The following is a 12,272-nucleotide window of genomic DNA, read 5'->3' as shown; positions in this document are numbered from 1 at the left end:
GGAAAATCGGTTCTAGGAACCTGCCTCATGACTAGTGCTTCTAATTGCATGAGGATGTAGCATGGGCCATCTGTCTATTATGGTTTGTGCTGGTTTGGGGAATAGAATATTTACATTTGAAGGTCAGGACAGATGAAAATGTGTGGTAGGGGTGGGGGGTTTACCCTTTTAGAGTAAAAAGAGAAAGATTGCAAGGTGATAAGCTTCAGTGATACTTTCCTACCCTACAGTGGCAGATCATGCCTGGCATATCTGTCCAGGTTAACCCATCTGTATACCACAGCAAGGGAAAGAGAATTGCTAAGTTTCCATAAGTACGTCTTCTAGACCTGTGTTGTCCTATAACTCAGTGCATGTGAGTGGGAATCCTCAAGATGAGATGTAGTACTCCATTAGGACCAAGAAGTAGTACAGTCACGAGGGATAAATTTGTATGATTTAGTTTATTTGCCCAGAGTTCTGTCATATCTCCACAGGGCTCCAAATTTGAAGCACAGTGCACACAGATTGGAAATCCATATATGCAAAGCAGTATAAAATATTCTACCTGAAAACTGACTTAATGTGACAATATCTTGGAATGTTGCTCATGCTTCTGTGCAAAGCTAGTATCCTCCTTTCTTTTACATCTGTGTCTCTGTTAACTTCCTTGAAAAAATGATTTAGGAAGTTTGGAAGCTGTGATGGAATGTGTGCTGCATGGTACTCTTTTATTGCCCAAATGGGGCAAATCGCAGATCCTACTTGGGAATCCATGTTCTGTAGAAAGGAGAGGATAAGGATTTCCACCATTCCTACCATGAGTGATGACAAAGGCACTTGAAATTCCCCTTAGGATTTGTTTTCTGTTATGCCTCTTTTAGGGCTCCTCAGGTGGCGCTAGTGGTAAAGAGCCCGCCTGTTGATGCAGGAGACATGAGACATGCGTTCCATCTCTGGGTCGGGAAGAGCCCCTGGGGGAGGGCATGGCAGCCCACTCCAGTATGCTTGCCTGGAGAATCCCCTGAACAGAGGAGCCTGGCAGGCTACCGTCCATAGGGTCGCAAAGAGTTGGACATGACTGAAGCAAATTAGCACACATGAATGCATGCCTATTTTATGGAGGAGGAAAGTGAGACACATAGAAATTAAGTAATTTGCCCTAGGTTGCACAAACTAATAATTAAACTCAGTGCTTAATCATTTCCCTGTTTTATTTGGGCAGAATCCTTTTGTGTGGGTGAGTGGGGGGGCAGTTAGCATGTTTCGTGTACTAAGTCGCTTTAGTCGTGTCCAACTCTTTGCAACCCTATGGACTGTAGCCCACCAGGCTCCTCTGTCCATGGGATTCTCCAGGCAAGAATACTGGAGTGGGGTGCCATGCCCGCCTTCAGGGGATCTTCCCAACCCAGGGATCAAACCTGCATCTCTTACGTCTACCTGCATTGGCAGTCGGATTCTTTACCACCAGCACTACCTGGGAAGCAGTTAGCAGACTTCCACTTATTAAATTATATATTGTACTGAATGTCATAGAAGAACACATTTACCCAACACTATTTTTGCCTTTTATATTGGTGTAGAAATTAATTTAAGAAGTGCTTGTTGGTTGACGCACTGATGGATAACCTCTTCCAGCACTGTATTCCCAATGCAGCTTCAAGTTTGCTTCCTCCTCTTGTAGTTATATTTGCAACAATTTCAGCCTCCATTTTCTTATGAGCCAATTAGAAACGAACTAACCCTTTTGATTTTAATTCTCCCAATCCATTCCTTCCAACAACACCGAAACTTACTTATGATTTTCATTCAAGGGGATTTTATCCTTTAGAAAAAGCCAATGTGCTTGCATGCGTGCATGCTCAGTCACTTCAGTCCTGTCCGACTCTTTTTCAATCCCATGGACTGTAGCCTGCCAGGCTCCTCTGTCCATGGGATTCTCCATGCAAGAATACTGGAGTGGGTTGCCATGCCCTCCTCTGGGAGAATCTTCCCAACCCAGGGATTGAACCTGTGTCTCTTCTGTTTCCTACATTGGCAGGCAAGTTCTTTACCCCTAAGTGCCACCTGGGAAGCCCAGATATAATTACACAGCTCATTTTCAAATAAGGGGCGTGGGGAGAACATGGGCATGCACCAGCAAGTACAGGAGAGTGATGGCGGTTTAGTTTTCTTCTCCTTACATTCTTTCTCTCACCTACTCGCCACCCCTATCCCCACCTACTCTAGATACTTAGGGTCCCTATCCAGACTGTTGGCATTTGGTACTCATGTGTTAGAACTGCTATCACCTGTCCTGTCTTCCCGTTTTCAAGGAGTCTGAGCTCCCTGAAACCTAAAGCTGCATCTGAGAGCCTAGCATAGTTCAGGTGTGACATGTAGTCATCTGAAAGGAACCTGCTGTTGTTAGCTCCACAGCTATTGTGTTTCCTTCCACAGGCACTTTCAGTTGAAGTGATTTCTGAAGGCCCTAAGGAATGGTGAGAATGGTGAGAATTTCCGGTAGACCAGCAGGAGGGCAAAGGAGATGGGTACTTTTCAGTTTATACAGTGATTAACGAGAGTGTACTTTAGTTTTGGACATAAGATCCCCTTTTTGAGGACCTCCAGTTACTTCAGTGTTGACTTTTCCCTGTGTTTCCCCCTCCTAAGGCTGACCCCCCTGCAATCCGCCCCCAACCTCTGGATGCTTATCAGCTGTTTTCCCAACTCTCTTATCTGGCAGGTATTCTGCATTTGCTTTTGTAAAGCTGTTGCTCAGGCAGTCTACTGTAACCACATTAGACAGTGGTGTTTTAATGATAGGAGCTGAGACAAGGGTTTACTTTCAAACTTCATGTTTCATATGAAAGGCTTTGGCATCCACTGTGGACTGCTTTTCTCCCCGTTTTAGGTGTAATACTTGTTTGCCTTTATATCTGTGATAAAATGAAGGCCTCCCTATATAACCAGTGCTGAGCAAAATGTCTTAAAACAAAGGGAAGTGCAGAGTTTAAATCCACAGTGGAGGATTACCTTGCCTGCATTTCTATATCTGTGGAATAAATATTTTAATGTGTTAATTACCTACTACTAATGAAAACACCTTTGAACTTCCAGTCAATTTGATGGGCACAGATTTGTGTCCACTGGGGAATGGGAAGCAATTAGTTTCTGTAAAGAGTCTGGGTCATGCTGTATCTTCCCTAAGTGGTTGCATGGTGAGTAGTCAGGCGTATTCTAGGGGATGTTTGTGTCAAGCTCATCTTCCTCTGTCCCGGGGCCCCAAGGAGGTGGCAGGTATTTGTCAGGGTGTTGCCCTACCACGGCCTTAGTTTCTGGTTCATTCATTGCCTCTTGCTCAGTACAAAAATTCCTCCTAAGTAGGACAGTTTGACTCTCTTCATGAATCACCTCCATAACATTTTTAATCTTTTCTTTCCCTATTTCAGACTGAAAATTATTCCTTTGACTCCAACTACGTGAATAGCCGAGCCCATTTAATCAAAAGGTATGTTGGTTTGCTTGCCTATTTCTACAGTTAAGCTCAATTTAATACAAAAAGCATGAAGATATTTTTTAATGATGCCTTTTCAGATTTTAAAGTGAAAATGCTTATCTGCTTATTGTAGGAAATTAGGAAAATTCAGAAAAGCATTAAAAAATACTAAATAAAAATCACTGGTAATTCCCCCACCCAAAATCACTGTTGGCATTTTATTATGTTTATGTAACTGTATACAGAAATAATTAAATTAAAATTGGAGTTATATTAAAATAAAATTGATTTGATGATTTAGAAATCTAATATTAAAAATTTCTCCTGTGTATCTTCTATTGACTTTTAAGATGGTTGATGGCTGTTTTTTGGCAACTTTGAAATCATTTTAAGGCTATTTTAATGACAGATAAACTAATTTCTTATCTTTAAAAAAAATTATAAATGAGAGAGGGAAAGATAATATATTTGCTAATACAATAAATTTTAAAATAGGTATTTCAAGCGAAGCATTCAAAGTTGAGATTTGTGTGAATGGTTGCTCATAACCCAGTTATTCATGGAGACAAAATGTATGTAGATACAGAGCTGAATACTGCCTGGAAGATTCCAAGGCGGGAAGATTCCAGGAAGGAAGATTCTATCTGGTGCCGTGGTTCACCAAGGTGCCCAAGGCAGGCAAGATAAATGGTTTAGGGAGTCCTCTAAGCAGAGAATTTGTGCAGAAAAACTGGTACTGACCATTCAGATGATGCCTTTATTACTGTTTGATGCAATTGTCCTCTTAAATGGTCCAGAGGTTATTCTGTAGCTAAAATTGAACTCTGTGTGTGATTGTTAATAGAAATGAAATAGAGAAGCAAGCAGGGTATGTTAGAGCTGCAGTAGACAAGATCTGAAAATTCTATTATTTTGCTGGCTCTAATCCCATAAATTTATATTACCAGAAGGGTAGGATTTGAGGAATAAAGTAGTTTGTTGTAGAAACAACTTTAATTCAGGTCTAATTTAATTCACAATGCTGCAGCAGTGCCTACTAACATGCTAGGCTTATCTGTGTCGGTCTGGAATCACTTGTGACCTTAAGTGACAGTTGTTAATTATGTGAAAATGGATAGCCTAGTATTAACAGTCATAGCATTGTTTGGAATTTTTTGAGGGATTGGGAGGGATCCATTTTGAATATTTTCTTGGCCCACAGAAGAAATCAAAAGGTGAGGAAATCAAAATTATTCAACTGATTTATTAGGAAGGATAAAAGCCCTCTTTTTGTACACTGATTAGAGTAACTGCAGCAGAAATTTGCTTTCTTTTCTGTTTCAGAACTGTTATTTCAAAGCTCCTTTTTTCAGATTTCTGATAAAAACAGTGAGTTACGTATCCTCACAGGCCCTTTGGGCTAGCTCTGGGTACCTGGAAATTCTATGACCAGGTTAAACTCATAGCATGAACCTGGTTTTCATAGCATGGCAGAAGGCTAAGACTCTTGGGAACCCTCACCATCGTAGGTCAGACCTGAATATCCAATGCACAAGGCAAACTGATGAGATGAAAACTTATGTTCAAACATTTAGCTTTTGGGACACACGTAATTCTTGAGCAGCTTTTGTACTCACTAAAACTTCTGATTTTGATTAATTATATGTTTTTGTTTACATACATGCACACACAAAAGGTACAATGTGGAATTAATAGACTCTCAGTGGAAAAATCTCTTGATGTTCCCTCAGATCAAAGATAGTGCTTTTTTTTTTTTTTTTCCAGTCAGGGATCACCTTGGTTAAGAGGAAAGTTCAAGGACACAAGCATTTTTGCCAGGTTCTGTTTTTGGAACCCCGAGAGCTTTGGAAAACTACAAAGGTCTTGGGATTTATGGGATCAGTTGAATTTAGACAAAGCACAATACCTGGAAAGACACAGGGAATCTTGTGTGCTATGCTTTTTGAGGGGGACTAACTATTTTAAATGTAAAATGTATGGAAAGTGTTAAGAGAGTAGTAACTAACATCAGATGATAAAACCACACAAACTGTTCACATAGCTCACACTGATGTTTGAAAGGTGTTTCACTGTATGTGGTTTCTTGAGGATCCACTTACATGCATGGGAAATATCCTGGCCAGAAAATTCTGAATCTGATTATCAGTCTTAATTTTATTATCAAGTTCTTGTTTCTTTAAATGCCAATCCAATTCCAGGCCAACTTTGAGAATTTCTTTTCCTATCCATTTTTTTCTTCTTCTGTTCGCTTTCCACCCACCGAAGGATTCTTCTTAGACCCTGCTTTTTGGCATTCTCCAGGGCTTATTAACTGTCTTACGTGCAGGCTTCCTTTTCTCTCTCTCATCTGTCTACCTGAGGTAAACCAACAGAAAGCCAGAAGGCAATGGGATTTCTCCTAGCACAAATTAAGGTTCAGAAGGGTGAGGAGTAGATCAGAAGTGTAACGGAAGATATATAGCACATTGCCCCATAATCTTCTGAACTGAGTAATCTAGTGATTTATTTCTGTAGTGTTTTTTTTTTTTTCCCAGAACGTCATCTGTAACCTGTAGGTATACCCAAGGTTTATGTCAGAGTCCCAGATTAACAGGCCAAGCCAGTTCAGAATTTTTTCCGGACGAATTTCCTTCCTGCTGTGTTTATTGCCTTGATATCATCTCAGAGCAAGGAAAGCCAGCAGTGGGACGTTGCCCTTGCTGCAACACTGTCTTTCCTCATGCCAGTTTTCTGTACTGCTGTCTGATACCCACTCCTGCAGTGCTTTTGAGCAATATCAAGCAGGGCTGGGGCTGTAGCTCAAAGAAATAAAGCAGGAAATGGACATGGCTCTGAAGCAGTGTGGGAAAGAAAATGAGCATTGGCTCCTAAACCATACAGAGTGCTTTTCTTTTCCACCTGAATTGTCCTGGGGTTTTGCAGCACCTGCTATGGTGCCTTGTCTGTAACAAATGCTGGTACATGTCTATTGAAGGAATGGATGAAAAAAGTTTAAAAGAACTCAGCATTTTTCCATTGAAAACTAGCATTAAACATTCCTTTATACAGGCAATTTCTGGCCTTTTATGTGCATTAGGATCACCTGGGAGGCTTGTTAAATGAAGGCTCTAGCCCCATCCCTAGAGACTCTCCAGTGTTCACAGGTTCCCAAGCTGATTGTGATACAGGTGACCCAAGAACCACTCTAAGATCTTACGTTTCGTAATATAGTTACCCTACTCTTTTGACTTTTAGTCCATTCTTATTCTCAGAAGCTATTTCCCGGGTATGTGGTGTTACCTACTAGAAAGATATGCTCTCCTTTCAGATTTTTCTGTTCTTTGGAAAGATTTCTAATATTTTTAAGTGTAAATATGGGTCAGAATGTTAGTAATGATCATTCATCAAGTATTCTCTGAGTCTTACGTACAGAATCTTATTCCCAATTTTTTCAAACTTGTTCCTCTGTTAGTCACCAGAACAAGTAATAGAAACATCTGTATTTATAATACCATTGCAAAAAGAACCCTAATTTATTGTCCCACAAAAGTTGCTTTATAAGTCTTTCATCTCCCAAGAGGTACACAGGTAAAAAGCAAGTGAAATCAGTATTTTTTTATGCCTGGCATAAATTGTTATTTGTTTGGGGTGAGTGGCCATTTACCAGGCTGTTTTACAATTTGCAGCATCTTGCTTACTGAGTCTTAAACTGTCTTACAGAAATCCATTCATTAAGCCACTAAATGTCCTTATAGGATGAGAGTAAGTGGCACTTAGTTTGTCATATGGGCAAACTGTTCTTTATACAAGTTAACTATTTTAAGGTTTGGCGGAGGGGGTTAATACACTTTGCTTTTTCTTTAGAGAACATATGACTTCTCATTCTCAAATTACCAGTCCCTTAAGTCCAAGTAGCCAATTCTTCTGTTATTTCTCTTCTTCCTATAAAAAGCCAAAAGCTCCAATGTGGTTTATAATACTTAGGTATATATAAAAATGATGATCAAAATTTTAAAAGATAGAGCCAAAACCAATTAGGAAAAGCAAAATAGAGATCCCTGGCATTTAACTCACTGCAATTAAACATTATATTTTCCTTGAAGCTTTTGAGAAGCCAAGACAGAGTAAGTATACCAGAGCATGTCATTCTCATTTTTCAATAAAGGAAGGATACCCGTTGGATAGGAGAATTTTTTTTCCTATCCCTTAATTTTAGAAGAAATTAATGTAGTGGACAATGTCTGACTATAGTTTATAGAAGATATAGAAGCATTTATTATATATACATTTCCTATATCAATCGTATAAAAAGACTATGTACATTTCTCCAATGACGACATACAGATGGCTAACAAACACAAGAAAAGATGCTCAACGTTGCTCATTATCAGAGAAATGCAAATCAAAACCACAATGAGGTACCACTTCACACCAGTCAGAATGGCTGCTATTCAAAAGTCTACAAGCAACAAATGCTGGAGAGGGTGTGGAGAAAAGGGAACCCTCTTACACTGTTGGTGGGAATGCAAACTAGTAGAGCCACTATGGAGAACAGTGTGGAGATTCCTTAAAAAACTGGAAATAGAACTGCCTTATGACCCAGCAATCCCACTGCTGGGCATACACACCGCAGAAACCAGAATGGAAAGAGACACGTGTACCCCAATGTTCATCGCAGCACTGTTTCTAACAGCCAGAACATGGAAGCAACCTAGATGTCCATCAGCAGATGAATGGATAAGAAAGCTGTGGTACATATACACAATGGAATATTAGCCATTAAAAAGAATACATTTGAATCAGTTCTAATGAGGTGGGTGAAACTGGAGCTTATTATATAGAGTGAAGTAAGCCAGAAAGAAAAACACCAATACAGTATACTAACGCATATATATGGAATTTAGAAAGATGGTAACGATAACCCTATATGTGAGACAGCAAAAGAGACACAGATGTATAGAAGAGTCTTTTGGACTCTGTGGGAGAAGGTGAGGGTGGGATGATATGAAGGAATAACATTGAAACATGTATATTATCATATGTGAAACAGATCGCCAGTCCAGGTTTGATGCATGAGACAAGATGCTCAGACCTGGTGCACTGGGATGACCCAGAGGATGGGATGGGGAGGGAGGTGGGAAGGGGGTTCAGGATGAGGTACACATGTATACCCATGGCTGATTCATGTCAATGCATGGCTAAACCACTACAATATTGTAAAGTAATTAGCCTCCAATTAAAAAAAAACTATGTACATAATATTTAGTTGTAAGTCAATGAAATCATGACCATATATGGGAGTAATAATCATAGTAAGCAATAACCATTTATTGAGCATTTGTGTATAACTGGTACTTCATGTGAAGTATTTGATGAAGTCCTCAAAATGGCTTTGTGGAGGAGGTTTTAGCAAATGCATTTTTCTAGAGTTTAATTTTTCATTTTTTTGTTGAAAATTGGAGTATAGTTGATTAATAATCATGTGCTTAGTCCCTTAGAAGGGATTGAACCTAGACCCTTGGCAGGAAAAGCATGGAATCCTAACCACTGGACCACCAAGGAATTCCCAGCAGATGCATTTTACAGACAAAGCAATCAAGGCACAAAGACATTAAGTATCAGGCCCAGGTTCCCATAGATGAAGTGGCAAACTAAGGATTATCACTTGTTCTGATGACTCCAAGTTCAATGCTCTTTACACTACAGTCAGGAAATATAACATGTTACAGGAATAGAGTTTAAAGACCCTAGAGCAGTGGTTCTCAACTGGGAGTTTTTTGGCAATGTCTGGAGACATTTCTGGTTGTGCCTTCTGGGAGAGGCATGACTGGCATCTAGTGCATAGAGGCCAGAGATGCTGCTAAACGTCTTATAATGGACAGAACACCTGCCCCCCCCAACAGACTTACACAGTGTCAGTAGTGCCACGGCTGGGAACCTTGCTCTAAAAGAACCGTTAATTACATTGTCCTTATTTTATACCCCTCACCATCATCTATGTCAAGCAAGTTTTAGCAACTGCTGAAATGCAGTCAAGTCAGGGTTGAATTCTGTGGTTTAAGGTAACAATCGTGCATTGTGAACTAAAGAAGTTTTCACATGCTTCAGATAGCAGAAATGAATGTAGGTAAAAACTGATTTGTTATAAAAATGTAGGAGCCAGTAAGACCATCAGGCAGGTCATTTCCTTTCTCCTGAGGTGCAGGGATGCGTGTGGACAGGACCAGAGTTTTTTTCTAAAAAGCAAACTTTGAATCTGTTCATTCTGTGGAATTAGTACTTACAGGAAGCCTCCAAATCTGTGCCATGAAGCTAAAGATAGTGACACACTTTAAAGCATGTGTTTCCAGTTGGTGTTAATGACCATAAAATACTCATAGGATGATTGGTTTTTGAATAGAACTGCATCCTGGTGGGTCCACAGGGCTGAGTAGCTACATGACATAATTTGAAGGAGCTGAGTGAGTTGGCCTATTGAGTGATTTTAGTTTTAATACAGTTGATCCTCAGTTATTCTTTCTGAAAATAATTAGCAAATAGGTCAGTGCTTCACCCCCTTTTGCCCTTCATTTTCTGATAATTATGGCTTTCCAGTTACTGCCCTTTTGATCTTTTCCTTTTCATATTCAGGGCAGCAAACATTCTACATCTAGGTTGGTCATATGTTAAAAATCCGCTGTCATTCCTTTTGACCAGTGTGCAGAGTGACAATGTAGCCATTGTGTCCATGGCATAGCTCTTCATCATACGTACTTAGTGTTCTTATCAAAGCCTCAGAGAGCCAGGCCTGGGGATGTTCAAGGTTGAGCAGTTCAAGTGAGTTTGCAGTGTCATCTCCACAGGGCTCCCTTTTCAGAAATACAGTAGGTCTGTTGGGACTTGTCCTAATTCACAAGCATGCTGCTCTCCCTTGTTGAGACAACAACACATTTTCTTGAGTATGCCTTTGCTGCTTCCTTACTGACTAGGGAATGGATTCACCATTCGCTAGGTATTTCAGATGCGTAATTTATAGTCCATGCTGCATCACAGCTGCACATTCTGTCAGGACATACGCAGTATTAGAGAAGATGAGGCCTCTATGGATGTACCTGATGTATTAGTCTCTATTTTTTGAGAAATGGTGTGGGGTTCTTGTGGAGAAGGCAATGGCACCCCACTCCAGCACTCTTGCCTGGAAAATCCCATGGACAGAGAAGCCTGGTAGGCTTCAGTCCCTGGGGTTGCACAGAGTCAGACACGACTGAGGCAACTTAGCAGCAGCAGCAGCAGTGGGGTTCTTGTGTAATATGGTTAGTGCACGGAATGGTGGATCGATTTAATAAGTGCAGGAAAAATTTACCCACAAAGTCTTGAGCTGCAGGTTGCCATGTTCTTAGCATAACTGCACTCCCTGTTTCCTCTGGTTCTCACTTTTGTCTTACTTTCCATGTACCAAGGCTCTCTTCTCAGCCCCTACCTCTCCTTTTTTTCTTTGACTCTGTCCCTCAGCCTCTCTCAGTTAAATCTGACCCAAGTTCTCTGATCCTGATAACCCTTTCTATTTGAATTGCATTACGTCAATTTCTGTCACTTTCATTTTCACAGTTGCTTAGTAGACATCTTTGGAGAGGCAGTATGAATAGGGGTCAAGGGGCCAGGCTCTGGAGTCAGATCGCCTGGGTTTGGTCTTAAATCTGCTACATTTTAACTAGCTATGTGACCTTGGACAAGTTATTCAACTTATGTGTGCCTCTTTTTTTCATGAAATGTGAATATTAATAGCACCTTTCTCTTATAGAGTTGTGATTATTTAAAAAAGTGAACTCATATCAAGCACTTAGAACAGTGCCTCATGCACAGTAATCCCTCAGTAAACTTTAGCTGTTATTATTTTACTTTGATTGTATAAGAGGAAAAAAACCTTCTGAAATGATGATATTTTTTGCAGGTGGTTGTTTCAGAATTGTAGTTCCTTCTGCCTTGCCTGTAGTGATGCCCTGAAGATAAGTGAATGAAAGTGATTAGCTTCATCAGAATCCAATAGTGGGAACCTCTATACAGTGTTAAGTTCCATGATCTTTAAACAGAAAGTTTCCTTCCTCCTGTCGTGTTGGACCATACAGTCGCTGTTGGCCTCATCACAGAGCTGACATCATCCTGGCTCTGAAAGATTTTTAAAAATCAGATCTGTCACAGTTATAAATTATCATTCTTTCTTCAACCCAGCAGCTCCACCTTCAAGGACTTAGAGGGCAACAGCCTAAAGGATAGCGGCCATGAGGAGAGCGACCAGACCGACAGTGAACATGATATCCAGCGGAGCCTGTATTGTGACACAGCTGTCAATGATGTGCTGAACACCAGTGTGACCTCCATGGGATCTCAGATGCCTGACCATGGTAAGGACTGTTTGGCTATAAGAACTCAGGAGGTTTAGCGGCTCACTGTACTCCTGTACTATTCTTTACTGTAATGAGTGTATGTTGAAGGTGCGTATTATGCTCATGCCTCAGCAGCACCTAAAGGGTTTTGAGATGTCCTGACACCTGTCCAGACTCTTCTTTGCCCTCTATGAGTGGATCCACTATGATCATATAAACGTTTAAGCACTTAAAAAGCTGACTACCTATGCATATTGCATACACACTTGTCAATCATAACTGCATCACAAACATAGGGAATGAGCAGATGCCTTCTCACCAGGAATAAATGCCTCTTTTTGATTTAGTACATGAATTCAACCGATCGGTTGAGTTGCAGAGAACACAGCACTTATGACACCAAAGGGGTGAGTTTTATTTCTATATCAGGCTAGTTAGCTTTACCCAGAAGGAGACTCTTCTCTGACCACATA

General features: G+C 40.4%; 1 protein-coding gene across 2 annotated transcripts in view; it reads left to right on the top strand.

Annotated features, from left to right (window-relative positions):
• Positions 1-12,272, top strand: part of PCDH19 (protocadherin 19) — a 130,192-nt gene that overhangs the window by 58,643 nt on the left and 59,277 nt on the right. For both annotated transcript variants that reach the window (XM_040266285.1, XM_040266286.1), the window contains 2 exons: positions 3,411-3,469; positions 11,648-11,817. In XM_040266285.1, coding sequence (XP_040122219.1) covers positions 3,411-3,469; positions 11,648-11,817 — 229 coding nt within the window. The remainder of the gene's footprint in view (positions 1-3,410; positions 3,470-11,647; positions 11,818-12,272) is intronic.

This window comes from Oryx dammah, unplaced genomic scaffold (assembly GCF_014754425.2).
Source record: "Oryx dammah isolate SB20612 unplaced genomic scaffold, SCBI_Odam_1.1 HiC_scaffold_23, whole genome shotgun sequence".
Classification (NCBI taxonomy): domain Eukaryota; kingdom Metazoa; phylum Chordata; class Mammalia; order Artiodactyla; family Bovidae; genus Oryx; species Oryx dammah.
This window is presented reverse-complemented; position numbering and strand designations above follow the sequence as displayed.